Genomic DNA, 16,765 nt, shown 5'->3' on the forward strand with positions numbered 1-16,765 from the left:
AATAATATTAATGTTTTAAAGTGTAACAGAGCTGTCCTCGCTTGCAAAATAGAAACAAGCTGCTTTGCCAGTTAAACAGCTTGTTACAAAATCTCAGAAATCCTTACCTGACCTGACGGAATAAAAATACTACAAGTCCTCTCCTCTTCCTCTCCTCTCCTCTCCTCTCCTCTCCTCTCCTCTCCTCGGGGACAAATGACATTGAGATATTAGCCATTGCCTAGGCAACAGACATTTGGTGTTAGGCCACATTACAAGGTCGCAGAGTCTCCAGAAACAGAAAGAAAGAAAACAAAAAAAACGCATCTATTTAGATTTATGGTCCATGCTATTGATAAATGGTATAAACAGATATGCGCCGGAGAGGTGAAAGAAAAAATAGGAAAAAAAAATCTTAAATTTAGCCATATTCACTCATAAATAAATAGACAGATTTGATGAGCAGGTAAAATAATTTCCAAATGACCTAATTTTGCTCATATTAGAATTTTTCTTTCTTTCCTTCAGTGCTTCCAGGCAGGTGTGAAACACTAAAAGTCCCAGATGCAACGAAAGAGATATAAAGTCTCATGTCTTTATTTTTATTCATTTATTTATTTCGTGCGCAAAATTATGCTAATTAATCAATTTGAAAGGAGGACATTTAAGACTTTTGAGGGTTTCGCAAATTCAGACTTAGCAGAGCTGATGGTAGTTAAGAGTGACAGAGTAAAATTAGCAATGGATAAAAGGTGTAAGAACCCAGAAATGGCATAATTAGCGGTTGACGTGTCTTTTTTTTTTTTTTTTTTGTCAGGGTTAAAAAGGTGTCTGACAAGAAAAGTACTCCCTCGAGGAGCGGACTGTTAGACGGACATCTGTGGGACAAATCATAAAAAGCTGTAACGCCACTTCAGCCGTCACTGATTTGACTGTTCTTTCCATCAGCAGTAAAAAAAAAAAAAAAAAAAAAAAAAAGAGTGCACCCACTGTATTTAGCTAAAGGTCTATGGTGTGTCTCAGCTGTGTGATTAAACTACATTAAAGATAAAAGCTCAACAGTTTCCCTGCTTTCAGTCACAGGAATGCTTGTTAAATATTTGGACTGGTGAGCTCTTGGCGTGTTCGCCCCTATAACATGTTTTGCATGTGTGTTGGGCGTCCCTGGAGACAAAAAAAAAACAAAAAAAACAAATGTAATGCACTATCCTCCAGATTTCTCAAATTACCAGGTGAGAAACCACTAAGGGCATATGAGCGAGACGAAAGAGAGAGAGAGAGAGAGAGAGAGAGAAAAACATACAGATCAATAGAGGAGATGGTGATACATCACAGCTACAACCTACCACCAGATCTGTTTCCTCTTTTTTAATTAGGAGCACAGATATGAAGTAAAAGCCCGTGGTGGTAGCTCATGTACTGAGGTGAGAGACTTTTCCGGTCGGCAGCATTTGTGCGCGGCTAGCCCGGTGATGAGTATTCCCAGCAATTCTCTGCTACTTTTCCGGAAATACGCTAAATCTCATATCATTTCCAGTACACCGGCATTATTTGTGCGCCTCATACAAAGGGCCGTTAGTGCATACAGGTTGTGCCCTTAAAGCATGACACCTTTTCATTTTGAGTCCATACAAACAGCTGGAGCCGTGTTTGAACACAAACACTATGGGTGCAATACTGGCTAAAGCCCCTCACCGGGGGCCGCTGAATAATACATCAAACTCACTGCATCCTTCTTATGCTACTTTTAATGGTGGTGAGCGTTACGTGTACACGCAGCGGCATTCGCGCACACCTGCATGTACTACGCCGTAAGCCTGAGCATATCAGGCATATTAGTGTCAAAATGTTATTTTTTTTTTTTAGAAACAGTCGTCGTAGCAGTGCGGTGGAAGGACCCTTTCGGAGCGCGTGTGTACATGCTGCTCGCAAGAGCTTACACGAGTGTAAACATCCTCTTCACTGGTCCGCGTGTACCGGAGCAAGCGTATACACTCTTGGGTTTCCAAGAGCTGCGATTGTGTGGGAAGGGTTACGCAGGAGGTGACTCTTAAAAGTGCTACAGTGGCGACATTTAAGGCGCAGATTAAGCGGATAAATCCCCCAGATTTGAAAGAATCAGAAGAAACAATCATGTCTGCTTTGTGCTTATGACTATAGTTAATGGTATCTAAACACAGTTATCACATAATTGGCTTTGGATGCCTCTAAGGGTGGAAATAGAAGCGGTGTGCGTGTGTCTTGCATGTGGTTGTTTAACTGTTTATTGCCTTCAATCTCCCTCTGTCTAATCTCGCCTTATCTGTTTTTTTTTCCTCACTGAGCTAGACACGAGAGTCGCCCCAACAACCGAGATAACGGTTGTTATGAGCATGTGCGTACACACAGATGCATGTGTGTCAAGTCCGTGATGCATGTCGGACATTAACCAGCCTCCCCCGCTGGCTGGCTGGCTGGCTGGCTGGCTGGTTGGCTGGTAGCGTTTTGATGGGGTGAAAACACACATGAACCTAACAAACACAGTTCCCTTTCCCTAATTGTAAATGACATTTGCACACGCATGCACTGTACACGTGTACGATTACAACTGCGGGTTTATGCGCATTCATACATAAGCGTGTCACCCTCTACACAAACAAACTCCCATGCATCATATTTGCATCCGTGCTGTGCACTAAATCACATCTGTGTTGTTAATTCTGCCACATGAGCTTAGATACTGTACGTACAGTACGATACACACACAGAGACCCTATGTTGATGTGTCCGTGTGTTCTCTGGCTCCACATTACCTGATTGATTTCACCATAAAATTATGCTCAGTAGCCACCCATTAAAACTCTGATCTCATCGATATGTGTGCAGCGATTGCAGTGCGTGGCCCTGAATTATTCACTTCCTCCTCTTTTCCTCACGCTCGTTTTGCCCTCGCGCCTCATTTTCTTACAGTACCGTTCTCGCCTTGTCTTCCTAATTTCCTCTCTGTCCCTCTTTTTTTTTCCCTTTCGGTCTCAATCTTATCCGTGCATGCCCCTTAATTCACTCCGTCTCCATCTTCTCCTCTCTCCCTGTCTTTCCTCTCTACCTCCTCGCACTCCGTTCCCTCTCTCTCCGTCTCCTCTTCTCTCTATCCCTCTCCTGTACTGTCAGCCCTTAGGCAAGTCTCAGCCATCACTCCTCTTCATTTATTAATACCTTTACTCATACAGCCCAGCACACACAGCTGCCTCACATCTCTGGGCACCGTTCTCACACACTTGCCTGCCGACTGCACAAACGCCCCAGAGGATGCGAGGAGCCCAGTGTGTCCACACACTCGCACCCGCTTACTGTGCAGGAAAATGCCCTTTGTAAAAGGACAGGGAGCATCAATCTCCGAGCTGCATCAGCCTGCAGTTTGATGCTCTTTTTGTAGTTCGGCTTTTCCCTGGAATGCGTGACTGCACCTTATTGCCTCTACAGTAGGTGATGCGTATTAGGTTTGATTGATTGTTTTAATAAACAGTTGTGCTAAAATATTAGATTAGTTAAATAATTTCCATCGCACGCTATTTTTGGACTCTAATTTCAAGCGGTGTTCGCGTATCGGGTCGGCTTGATTGACAGTGCCAATATGAACAATTCTCTATCAGCGCGCACAATACGTTCGGCTGAAATATCAAAAGTATCCAGCCGTTAATGCTGCATGACTGTCTGAGTTTTAGACAATGATGAGATGATTTCCGCCAGTGATTCCCCGCTATTTGGCCTGAGCTGTTTACGAGAGGCATTAAGGGACTCGTGTATTGCGCACACATCAGTCCAGATCAATATGAACACTTCTCATAAAAATATAACTGTATAAACAGAATGATCAGCGGGTGCCTTATTTATTGATGAGATACAGAAAATCAGTCCGCCACTAAAATAAACTTCCTGACTTACTTAAAAACCTTGGAGCTGCATCTTTGCAGAGGCCGGTGACATTACTGAGAATCAAACATATTCAGAAAGTAATTTAAATTTGTCACCACACAGATGCTGAAGAGACCTCCATTGTGGTTGGGCAGTTAGCTAGGATGGCACTTTCGACTTGCATCTGTTTCCCCTGAGCTTCCTTGTGCAGCTATTTATAGCTCTTCATATGGTGGTATGATGCACTGAGGACAAGGTTGGAGGGCAGTGACATTGAAAGCATTTTGACTCATGCATTGTAGGGATGTGAATTGCAGAGGTGATGGACTAGCTGTGTATGTATGTATGTGTGTGTGCGTGTGAGAGAAAGAGGGAGAGAGAGAGAGAGAGAGGGGGACAGTGCCTGTAGGTGTGAACATGTGCTCCTGTGCCCGTTTGTCGCAGGCTCGTGCATGCATATGCATGCGCTTCAGCTCTGCTCATCCTCCTGTGATTGTGCAGACCTGTGTTCAAACCACCTGCTGTTATGACGGTATGTTTTTCTCTGAGAGCATCAGGGATGTTTATGAAGCAGGAAAAAAAAAAAAAATGTCTGTCTTTGGGTGCACTCAGCGCCATCTGGAGGCCATCGTGTCGAAGATGTAATCTGTGGCTCCCTCAAGACTGTGTTCAGTTCTGCCAATGAGAGACTGTGGAACTGGCCGTTTTATTGAATTTGATGATCCATTACGGCTCAAATGGAGGTCCAGCCCCCTCAGGGCAAAGGAGATATTGCATAGGCAGCAGGGTAATCACACGGAGATTACAGTACCTGCTGACTTTATTGTCAGTCTGATATGTATAAACCAAGGTACTAAGGAGGTTTATAGATTAAAAATATACATCAGTGAGGCTGTCTCTGTAGTTAATGATGTCCAGCCCGCCCACTGGTATATAGATTGCAATAAGGCCCCAACAATTACTCCGCTGTGATTAAAAAAAGACCAATGCATGATGAACCATTCGCAGGCTCTGTAATAAAGAGAGCGCTGCATATGTAAACATCTAGTCACCACAATCAGTCATGAGCAAATGAGGATTTATACCTGCAATAAGAAGCATATGTGGGGACTGATGAAGATGATCAATGAAGGTAGAGCTTAGCCAGGCTTTTACAGCGATACATTCTGAGTGTGTTCTCTAAATTGCTGGCTGGAGAAAAGCTCTCGTCATCTGTCATGCTGCTGCCTGAAAGTCAGGCACAGTCATGTTTTACATTTTGCTCTTTAATGGATCTGATCTGTGGGTTTATTTAATCTGATGTTTAATATAATTAAATGTATGTTTAATTACATTTAAATCTAAATTAAATGAGGGCGAATTCAGATGTAATTAAAGTGGACAAAGGGACTAGTGTCGACTTAAATGTAAGGTTTAACCTGGTTTTGTTCTCATACCTCTATTATAATCAGCTCCGTGCACACGCACAGACAGAAGATACAAGCCACCGTCTGCGGTTTCATTATCTCAGTCTTTACTGCCTTCTGTCCCCAGTGAACACCTATCATGCTCCTTCTCCTTCTTCCTCCACGGGGAGAGCAACGTGTGCACGAGTGTGGAGATTGCCCAGCACCAGCCTGCATACCACATCACAGAGAACCACATCCGCCTCGCGCAGACCTCCATCACACCAGTACAAGGTAATACCACAAACCCCCCTTTCTTTTCCACTCGTGCTTTTGTAAACAGAGACGAACAAAACAGCCCGCACAGAACGCATCCTACTGTTCAAATGAAGCGGGTCACGAAATGTGTGCAGATGATAGCACACAATAAAAACATGTCTCTGGATGCAAACTTCACTTTACTGGAAACTATTTTCAACAAAGTAACATGTCAGTCACTTTAACATTGTGGCTCACTGATGTATTTTTCAGTAAAACAACTGAAAATGGCACGGACCATAAGTACCTTCAATCTCCAGAGTAGTAAAGTTCCATATTTTGTGAACTATTTATGGTTATTTCATGCTAGTATCTGGCTAAATAACGGTAATATAATGAACAAAATCAAGGGTACCTTTGGCTATAATGTCTTTGCTGTGCAATATAATAAAATATAAAAAGTATAAAAGGAATCAAAGCTTACTTAAGTGTTTTCTATCGTTACTTACGTATCTTTAATACAACTCTTCCAATCTGTTTCATCCCTCAGTGGTCCTGAGTCCGTACGGTCTGAGCGGCACCCTCACAGGTCAGGCCTACAAGATGAGTGACCCGGCAACACGGAAGCTGATGGAGGAGTGGAGCTACTTCTACCCCATGGTACTACAGCAGAAAGAGGGAAGTGGAGAGAAGGAAAAAGAGGAAGCAGCCCAGGCGTATGATCGCAACTGTCACGTGGCAGTGGAGGTCATCGTAGGTATGGAAAATGTACTAAAAACGGTTTCATAACACGAGGTCAATCGCATCTCCAGTAGCAGAATTTACTGCTTTTTTGGGGGTAACAAAAAACGAGAGATTTCCCGTGGAGTCAGTCCAAAATGAAATCCATGTACCGCATATTATATTAGCACAAAACCGTTTGTTGATAAGAACACTGCAGAGCATGAGAGCAGCGATGAATAAACACATTGGACCACAGCGATGTTGCTCTGCTAGAGCAAACAGTGAGGGATCAGCATCGTATTGATTACCCTCAGTATCCATGTTGACTCCCTGGCAGTTTCAGCTGAGGTATTAGTAGATGGGGTGCTTTGACTGCAGTGATCCTCGCAGTGTGTTAGCACATGTGAAATTGGAAAAGGGGAAATGGCTCCAAGGCAGCAAAGGAGAGAGTAGGACAGACGGAGAGAAACGACAGGGAAGTTGAGGTTAAAAACCCCAGGGAGTAACTCTAACAGCTTTGTCTAATCAGTCTGATCCCACAGCGCAGGTCTGACCTGATTACAATCAAAACTCCTCTGGATACCAGTGGCTTTTATGTCTAAAGAGGAAAGCCTGAAATGATATTGAAAGAGTGAGTGTAAAGGGATTTGATTAAGTTTTATAAGAGCGGTGAGTGAGAAAGTGTGATTGCATTATTGAATAAGGAGTAAGTGCATCGCATGTAGCTACCGTATTAATGGCTAATTATAAGAATACTCTGGGACATCACTTTCTTAGAGAGGCACACATAGTGAAGGCATTTTAGGCTCAATAAAAATGACCTGGGTAGTGCATGATTAAAAAAAAAATAGAAAAAAATAATTGATTCCTACAAATGGCGCAGTTTTAATTAACCTTGCAATTAAATGTGATCTGCAGCCCTCCTGTTGTTTTCTAACAGTACATCTTTTTTCTTTTTTGTCTTCTCAGGTGGAGTTAGGATGACTTACCCAGTCGCTTTTGTGCTGATCGCCCAAGGGGACCTTCCAGCGGAGCAGCCTCCACCTGTTCCTGCAGCTCAGGGCCTCAACAAAGAGCCGAACCATTGCAGCGTGCCGCTGACACCGCCGACGTCACCGGAACAGCCGTGCTCGGGTAACAAATACACGTAACTGCGCCATTGTGCAGGACATTACAGTCAGTGTTATACACGCATATTGAAGGATTACAGAAAATGTGTAATGTCTAAAATATCATTTATATACATATAAAAAGTCATATATTTCACTTATCCTGACACTCAATCAAATGACATCTAATTTATGAATTTATGAGTAAATAGTATCATAAAATAGGCACATGAATTCCTATAATCTTTTAGTCTTTTGTTTTGTAAAATTTACTACATTGACCCCTTCTACCTTTAAACAAATAGAGATGTCCCTTCCAGGAGATGGAGGATGAAGTAAAAAGTCATAATCGAATAAAGCCTGTCCTCAGTCCTTTGTTACGACATCTGTTTCGCCCTTCCACCTTTTCAGCGGACAGTGGCTTTGTGACCTTGGTCTCCAGTGTCCCCACATCAGACAGCAATATGGGGATCCCCAGCATCAGCCCTAAGCATTCTGGGAAGAAGCTGACTTGTCAGGTGGTCCATCAGGCCTGGAGAGAGTGCTATCTCAACCAGCCGCAGCACGCGTAAGTTAAACCTGTTTTCATTTCCTCCGCTTGGCGTGATTATTATTGAAGTGCAGCGAGGCAGCTGAGCCGGTGCTCTCATGGATGTGTTTGTTTCCCTGCAGACCGAATCAGCCAACTGACATGACGCCGAGGAAGGAAGTGCCAAATGGAGTTACCACGTGGGACTTCAATGATCTGGGAGCGAGAGCACCCTGCAGCTGCTCCAGGTACCGCGGAGCTGCACCCAAGCTGTTCAATATAAGCCTTATATTTATGTGTACAGTATCTGAGGCCTGTGCTCATGTTGCTGGAAGATCTGATAAAGCACATGGATTTTCTTTTAAATTTAACTCAACATATAGTCTTCAAAACCTGACTCCTAAGACTCTTGTGAATGTAATCTAATGAATTCACTCTAAATGTCCTGCAGCATGTTAAATGACAAAATGTTTTATGACATTTTATGAGTGTATGTCACCCTAAAACAGGTTCTTTAGAGGGTTTCATTTACATTGCTATTTTTTTCTGTTGCAGGTTAAAACAGCTGAAGCTGAACCCGACCACCACATCCACTGCCAACTCCCAGACTAGTGCCAACCCCACTCAGGCCTCTGGCCCGTCATTACACCCCCCCTCTCTGCCCAAACACAAGACGAGCGACAAGACAGAAAAGGCCGACAAACAGTCCAAGAGGCCAGCTGTGATTCCCTTCCATCATCGTTTGTCCGTCACACAGGAGACCCCTCTGGAACAGGACTCGTCAGGAGGGCCCCAGCTTAGCGGCCTTGTGGTACTGGAGCAGCCCATCGAGCCCTTAGCTGATCTGCCAAGCTGCAAGTATTCCAAGCCCCTCTCGAATGGCAGAAAGGGCCCCGAATCCCTTCTCCATTCACCGATGTCTCCACTTCCGCCCACTCTCAGCCCACACCCCCGGGTACAGGACCCAGATGTGCTGGATGGACCTGTGGATATGGCCCTCTGTCCAGATGGGGCTTCAGGGATGGGGGTGATTACCAGCGAGACAGTTGTGTATACAGCTATGCTGAGGCAGAGGGAGAATGGGGCTGGCTGGTGGAGAGGCTTCAGGACTCCCAGGACTGATAAGACTGACTTCAGACCCCCTGAGCTCCCCGCTGATAAACAAGAGGAGATGAAGACAGAGACAACCGCTGAGGGAGCTCCACTTAAGAGGTAGGAGAGACGGACAATAATTGTGTTTTGCAAAATCTTAAGTGCAATTGATAAGTGAAGGACAAAGAGTAGAGTAGCAAAGAGTAAAATGCTTCCTGAGACAAAATCATACCAGGTACAGAACAACAAAAACTGGGTTTTATTTTTAGATACGACAGTACGTGTAGCATATTTTGGAAATACGGAAACAAAAACTAATAAACTACTGCTGCATTCGTCTGTTTGCCTCCTCCAGACTGTACACGCAGGCTCACAAGAGATTTAAAATCTCAGAAGAGAGGGTGAGGAATCACATCCACACTTTGGGCCTGTTCCAGCAGCCAGGTGTGGAGGCACTGCGGGAGAGCGGGGATGATCCCTACGACTTTAAGGAAGGCGACATTGAGTACACTTTCTCCACTTCCAAGAGATTAAAGAGTCAAGGGCGAGAACCCAGCAAGAAGGCCAAGGTGAGACGACGCAACTGATATGAATGTATAGCAGCTTTAATCAAGGCTTTTTAATAAATATGAATCACTTGAGAGATCAGTCTTCCACTGGTTTTTCAGCTCTCGACCTCAGATATTGTGTGTTAAAGTACAAATATTGCTAATATTTCGCCACATAAATCACCACAAATCATATGTGGTGTGGTACAAAATGCATCACGTGTTATATATTGGCTTTTTATTGTGTTAAAACTGGACTGAACTGAGAATTGTCTTCTAATGCATCTTCCAGGGTGAAGAAATCACCAGCAACGGTGCACTGCCTGATGGAAAAGATGCTATGTCCATTTTTAACTCGGGTCCAAAATCAGGTGGGGACATACAGTATCATCGTCATCATCGTCGTCATCATCATCATGAATTTATTCATGATTTTCATGAGTATTTTTGGGCCGTTTCTCTGACGTTGTCGGTGTGTTGTTCCAGATGAAGCGGGCCAAGATGACGCAGCTGCCAAAGCCAATCCGTCTCTGACCAGAGAAAAAGATCTCGTGGTCAACATCTCGGATCTGGACAATATATTTGATGAAGATGAGGAAGATTTAGGGGTGAGATGTCATGGTTTGCATATTATATTCTTTTAATGCGGCTCCTTTAGCACATGTGAAGTAGAAGTGACCCTCTGATGTTTTGTGTTATAACCTGTAGAATGTTTACCCGAACCAGCACTCAGCCAAGCTACCGGTGTCGACGGAAGATCGGCCTTTTGGGAAAGAAGGGAGAGTTGCAGTACCATATCCATCAAGTGAGTGCTGAGTATATGATTAAAAATCCTAATACGCGCTGTCACTGCATGTGTGGCGATGGCATCGCTCTTATAATTTCTTAATTCCATTAAACATCTGTGTCCTTCTCTCTCTATCCCTGTCTCCTTTTAGCAGTAGCAGATCTTCAGCGCATGTTTCCCACCCCACCTTCCCTAGAGCAACACCCGGCCTTCTCCCCCAACACGACTTATCGTGACACCCCGAGTCAAGAGCCCCCGGCTCCCAGCGGAGCGTCTGACCACCTGCCGTTGTTGGCCTCCGCCCAGTTTACCGAATACAGGATGGAGATGGAGGAGGGCCTGGCTAGTCCCAGACAGGAGGATATCAAGGTGAGGGAACAGCACATATATTTGATATTCACCTCTGCACAGCATGCATTAAAGCGTGAATTGAGAGCTCTATAAATGACTTAAATCCACCAGAAATTCTGTCATCAAGGGAAAGTCAATACAAGGACTTGTTGGCTGACTGGCATTTAGCTACAGCGAGCATCTGTTTAGGCTCACATATCATGTTGGAATTGCATCAGTAATATCTTTAGCTTGCTAATTAGCTATCTGTGCTGCGAGTCAGACATCTGTACTGACTGCAGGCTTTGTGAGCTGGGAAATGCTAATTTTAGAAGAATGCACTTAGCCACTATTAGTTGCATCTGCTTGCTAACACAAACCAGTTCCTCTAAACAACATGCATTGTCAGATATGGCAGATTCCGCGCGTACGATGTACCTTTTAAAATCCTGAATTTTATGTGATGTGAATGATACAAGCAGAATAACTGGGAACTGGGAAAAAGTATTGACTCTATAGCCAAAGCCTGGCATTGCTTAGCTGTTTATGTGACAGACTTCCACTGTTGTCCAAAAACAGTTAAAAACCCATCTGTGAGCCGCAGTGTTAACACTGGCTGCTATGTTCCTTAATGACAATAAACACAGGCACTGTAGTTTATTTTGAGTTGATCTCACTAAACCATCCTGCTGCTGTAAATACTCATTAACTGTTAGATGAAAGACTACAGCGCTTCACTCTTTCAGGACATTAATTATCCTTTTTATAAATATACTGTATATCCATGACTGAATTTCTTTGTAGGGGAATCATTTAGGCACTAAGAGTATTGATGCTTTGGGGCTTTTGGTCTTTTAATGGGATATCCAGTGTTATCCTTTAAGATCATGACAGTGAATGTGCACCCAGCAGAACCCACATGAAACGTGTCTCTATGTTGCCTGACTTGCTTTTTCCTTTCTGTCCAGCCGCAGATAGCCTCCTCCATGTTTGCTCCGCTATCCTGCCTGCCCAGCCAGACTCTGCCACCACTCAAGATTCCCGAGCAGTGTTACTACCGTCCTTCCTGGGCTCTGTTGCCCAAAATGGAGCACTTCCCCGCGGTTATGCATCCGCAGAATGTGGCTTTCACCAAGGACGGATACACGTAAGTAGTCCGCTACGGCAAGCTCAATAGAGACAAGACAGGGCACCTCTTGTCCTGTACTTTTTAGGCTCAATAATAAACACTTGAGTGCTCCAAAGATGGTAATGTCAGTTGGTCAGTCAGCTGGTTCAAAGGGTTTTCCTCTGTTTGGTTGTAAGGCGCTACATGATCTTTATCGTTAGTCTAATCTTGCATTTCTCTCTGGCTGTCCGTGTGCTTTCCAGAAACATTCCCAGTGTCAACACCCTCACAGACCAGGAGTATGGCCAGATGACCGCCACCACTGCCTCTGCAAACACAAATATTGGCATCCTCCCCTCTCCTGCGACACCACGCTTCTCTGTCCCAACGCCACGAACCCCTCGGACACCAAGGGGTATTAATGCTGCCAGCTCTGGGCAGGGTTCGGTGAAACAGGACGGTACTGAGCTTAGCTCTCCAGTCTCTACCCCTTCCACCAGTTTGCCTCTAAGCTCTGTGGAGCCCCTAGCTCGGCCGGGACCCTCTCTGCCGGAGGCCCACAGCCTGTATGCTATCCTCCTGCTGTCAGACTCCGTCCTTAGCGTCTTCAAGGACCGCAACTTCGACAGCTGCTGTATCTGTGCCTGCAATATGAATGTCAAAGGAGCAGATGTGGGAGTGTATATCCCGGATTCCACTTGTGAAGATCAGTACCGCTGTATGTGTGGCTTCAGTGCCATTGTGAACAGGCGACTTGCCCACGGCACAGGCCTCTTCGTGGAGGATGAGCTGGATATTTACGGTCGGAACTCGGAAGTAGGCCGAGCGGCCGAGAGGAGACTGGCTCTTTGCCGGCGGGACCCAACTATGCGAGACTCCAGGGCCAAGCGTCCGCAGGATGCTGCCCCCGCCTCACCGTCAGTGATGGTCCTTTTGCGGGAACAATGCTCACAGCCCATTTCTTCCCTGGCATCACTTCATCTCCCCCCCAGCTGCTCGTGCCATGGCCGCAAGGGGGCGCTCCTCCAAAGCTGGATGTCGGAAAAGCAGTGGGCCGACGGGAGTGATGCCTGTGTGGAGTGTTATAATGCTTTGGAGCAGGGGCTGCAGTATGTAGATAACCCCACGGGAGGGAAAGTAGATCCAGCTGTTGTCAGAAGTACTGCTCTTCACTCCTGGGCCCACACTAATGGTAAGAAGTGCGATTTGGCTGCTTAAGAGGGGATTTGAGTAATTTACACCTTACGCCTCATTAGAGCTAAAATGTGATAAACTGTTATCTGAACTATGATGTGTTTTATGTGTGTTTATTTGTTTCTACGGTGTATAAAATCTCGTTAACATGTGTTCAAATGTTCACGTCCCATTTTGTGTGTGTGTGTGTGTGTGTGTGTGTGTGTGTGTGTGTGTGTCTCTAAAGTGGTGGATATGAGCATGTTGTCGTCACAGGATATGGTTCGTATGCTGCTGTCTTTGCAGCCTTTCCTGCAGGACGCCATCCAGAAAAAGAGAACCGGACGGACCTGGGATAACATCCAACACGTTCAGGGTCCACTCACCTGGCAGCAGTTTCACAAGATGGCTGGAAGAGGCTCTTACGGTGAGTCAGTGCATTTTTTTTTGTTGTTGTTGTTTGTTTTTATGTAGATCAGTAGCATGTCTTGTAATAATACATATGACTTAAAATGTCACAATTTGTCTCTAAGGTTCGGAGGAGTCACCAGAGCCCCTGCCCATTCCTACAGTGTTGCTGGGCTACGACCGGGAGCGGGAATTCTTGGCATTGTCCCCTTTGGCGTTGCCTTTCTGGGAGAAGTTGTTGCTAGAACCATATGGTGGGCAGCGGGATGTTGCTTATGTTGTTGTGTGTCCTAATAGCCCCTCTCTGCTGGCTGCAGCCCGGTCCTTCTTCCAGGAGCTCAGTGCAGTCTATGAGGTAGGAAAATGGTTGAATGGGAGGCACAGTCTAATTTCAACTCATATTTGAATCAAATAAGACTAAACTGTGCGTAGTTTGAGAATATTTAATGTAAAAAATAACCTCCACTTCCAGACATGTCGACTTGGGAAGCACCGTCCTCTTGCCAAGGTGTCCAGGGATGGTCTTGTCCGTGTGGGTGAAGAGGTTGAGCAAGAAAAGCTGGAGGAGCTGGAGGTGGACCAGTGGCTGACTGGACCGTGGTCTGGACAGCAGCACACTGACAACCTCAATAAACTTAAACTCTATGCTTATGCCTGCAAGCAGCAGCTAGGTGAGCAAACCTAAACAGTCTAATCCTTCTGTCACATCCTATTATCTGTTCTTTTCTTTATCAGTGTATGAAGATTAACGTCCTTTTCCTTCTTTCAGGTCCCCAGCTTTCAGCACTGTCTTTGGATAGCAGTCTTCTGTTGCCTCCTAAACCCCAGCCGCCTGTTAACAACACATCCTCAGCTCAGCCTGCCTCTTCTGGACAGCCTTCAGCTTGGGCCCCTGATGGAGAACAGGCTCAAGGTGCTGTCAGTTCAGCAAGTGCTTCGACCCCGACTGGAGCAAACTCAGGCCAGACAGGGGAGACAACCCAAGGGGGAGCCAGCGATTCTAAAGGGCCTTCTAGTTCCACGCCACCAGCCAACCCACCAGCAGAAACCCCTGAACTGTAAGTCCGAGACCCTCCGGGAAAATGACCACATCTCAAATGTTAAACCGGCGCAATTACAAAACAATGTTTTTCTTCTTTTGCTCCTTTTCAGCTCAGCTGAGCAGGCCAGAATCGGCATCCCCACTGTGGGTGACTCAATGGAGAGCCACGCCAACCCACCAGCTATTGTCATTTACATAGTGGATGCTTTTCTGAGCTTAAGTGGAGCAAGAAATGAAGGAGGAGAAGAAGAAGAGGGCGATGAGGTAGAGTCAGGTAGCATTTGGCTACTAGGGCTTCTTCGCTGCTACACAGAGATGCTGCAGACTTTGCCTGAGACGATCAGACCTGCACTGGTGCTACAGGTAGGAATATACTTGGATTTATATTGGACAGGATTAACAGAATTCACTTGTGATGATCATCATTAATTTCTTTCCATCATTTGTCTGTATTTCAGGTGGTGCCATGCCAGTATCTTCTTCAGCCAGCTAGTGGAGAGAGCCATTTGTATCTGCAACACCTGCGCTCCCTGGCCTTCTCATGCTACTCTCAGTGCAGACGTCTGTTACCCCAGCAAACACATATCAAGTCCCTGACCGGCTTTGGCCCGGTGTCTACTGTCAGTTCAGTACTCACGAGTCCAGAGGTAAGCAACTTTAATCATATTTTACATAATAATATTGTTATATACTCAGTGCCTACTAACTATTTAAATCTGAATTTCCTCATTCAGCATCCCAGACCACTACAGCTGTACTCTCCGCCATTCATCCTCGGTCCGACCCGTGCCAAGCAACCAGAGCCAGGGGAGATATGGGCGGAGATTCCTCCCAAATACAACGTGCTCTTTGTTGGATACTGCCTCTCTCACGACCAGCGCTGGATCCTGGTGTCCTGCACCGACCAGCAGGGGGAGCTCCTGGAGACATGCATTATCAACATCGATGTACCCAACAGGTGGGAAATGGTTGTTTGTTGTCTTACTTTTGTTGCAAAGAGGTCGTGTTTAAATCGAGAAAAGGAGATGTTTAGCGTGAGATAATTCTCTTGTCTCTTTGTAAGTTTTTCATTGTTTTTTTATTCTCGCTTCAGAGCTCGTCGTCCCAAAGTATCGGCAAGGAAGATGGGGCTGCAGAAGCTGTGGGAGTGGTGTATCGGCATCATTCAGATGACCTCGCTGCCATGGAGGATTGTCATTGGTCGATTAGGAAGACTGGGCCACGGGGAGCTGAAAGGTGAGTGAGAAAAGTGTCTTTACGTATGCTCAGAGAACATAGCCACAACAAGACACGATTTGTTGTTATGTTTTTACTGTTATTTACTGATCAGCCACAATATTAAAACCACTGACAGGAGAAGTAAATAACTTTGACCGTCTTGTGATAATACAATGTTCTGCTGGGAAACTTTCGGACCCGGATGTTACTTAGACATGTACCACCCACCTAGACCAGTTCAGGCACCCCCACCCCATAGCAATGACACTCCTTGATGGCAGCAGCCATCCCCAGCAGGATGCAACCTGACACATGCACACACACAAAAATGGCTTAGGAACAACTGACCTGGCCTCCAAGTTCACTAGATCCCAAAGTAATCAAGTGTCTGTGGGAAAACTCAAAGGATGCTGTGACTCTTATCATTTGCAGTAAGGTGCCTGGGGGTTTCCACTCTTAATTCGCTGTTTCTGTATATAAATAAACACAAACGAGTGAAGAGGGGAAGTCATTTCTCTAAACCTCTTTGTATTCGGCCCGTCATATTTTCCTACCCTGGTATTTTCCCAGTCACCAATTATCCACTTGTACTACTTATAATCATCCTGAGCATAGAAGGATATGCAGCTACACCTACACAAACTCATTCTTAAATTCAAGTGAAGTGAAGTTAATTTATTTATTATTATGTTCTTTGTCTTTTCATTTGTTCTCTTGCTCTCCCTAAACAATGTTCTTAAAAGATAAAATTAACACATCCCTCTCCTTCTAGATCTCGGCTTTCACTTTGTTACTCCTCTCTAACGCACACCTCCTTCTCTCTCTCTCTCTCTCTCTCTCTCTCTCTCTCTCTCCCCATCTCTCTCAACTAGACTGGAGCTCACTCCTTGGAGAGCACTCCCTCCACTCCATAGGACGCCAGCTGAGGGAGGCTTGTCGCATGTGTGGAATCTCAGCTGCGGACTCTCCCTCCATCCTCAGTGCCTGCCTGGTAGCCATGGAGCCCCAGGGCTCCTTCGTGGTCATGCCAGGCAAGTACCTCGCTCAAGTTGTCTGTTAGAGGATAATAGAAACATGAAAGTTATGATGTGATGCTGGTGATGTTTGTGGCCATAGCATTAATTATACTTAATGTAAGTTAGCACAGAGATGAGGTTCTGTATGACTAGTAGTGCATTCAGT

The 16,765-nt window shown here is 45.3% G+C and overlaps 1 protein-coding gene across 1 annotated transcript in view; it reads left to right on the plus strand.

Annotated features, from left to right (window-relative positions):
- LOC311507833 (mediator of RNA polymerase II transcription subunit 13-like) overlaps positions 1-16,765 on the plus strand; it is a 69,615-nt gene that overhangs the window by 48,878 nt on the left and 3,972 nt on the right. The window contains exons 5-26 of the mRNA XM_084572356.1: positions 5,407-5,552; positions 6,067-6,273; positions 7,209-7,373; positions 7,760-7,916; positions 8,021-8,125; positions 8,433-9,089; positions 9,325-9,538; positions 9,810-9,888; positions 10,004-10,125; positions 10,226-10,322; positions 10,456-10,673; positions 11,603-11,781; positions 12,006-12,934; positions 13,163-13,342; positions 13,449-13,678; positions 13,796-13,994; positions 14,093-14,381; positions 14,476-14,728; positions 14,824-15,012; positions 15,100-15,323; positions 15,459-15,601; positions 16,456-16,614. Of these exons, the coding sequence (XP_084428482.1) occupies positions 5,407-5,552; positions 6,067-6,273; positions 7,209-7,373; positions 7,760-7,916; positions 8,021-8,125; positions 8,433-9,089; positions 9,325-9,538; positions 9,810-9,888; positions 10,004-10,125; positions 10,226-10,322; positions 10,456-10,673; positions 11,603-11,781; positions 12,006-12,934; positions 13,163-13,342; positions 13,449-13,678; positions 13,796-13,994; positions 14,093-14,381; positions 14,476-14,728; positions 14,824-15,012; positions 15,100-15,323; positions 15,459-15,601; positions 16,456-16,614 (5,141 nt within the window). The remainder of the gene's footprint in view (positions 1-5,406; positions 5,553-6,066; positions 6,274-7,208; positions 7,374-7,759; positions 7,917-8,020; positions 8,126-8,432; positions 9,090-9,324; positions 9,539-9,809; positions 9,889-10,003; positions 10,126-10,225; positions 10,323-10,455; positions 10,674-11,602; positions 11,782-12,005; positions 12,935-13,162; positions 13,343-13,448; positions 13,679-13,795; positions 13,995-14,092; positions 14,382-14,475; positions 14,729-14,823; positions 15,013-15,099; positions 15,324-15,458; positions 15,602-16,455; positions 16,615-16,765) is intronic.

This window comes from Chelon labrosus (assembly GCF_963514085.1).
Source record: "Chelon labrosus genome assembly, chromosome: 22".
NCBI classification, from domain to species: Eukaryota; Metazoa; Chordata; class Actinopteri; order Mugiliformes; family Mugilidae; genus Chelon; species Chelon labrosus.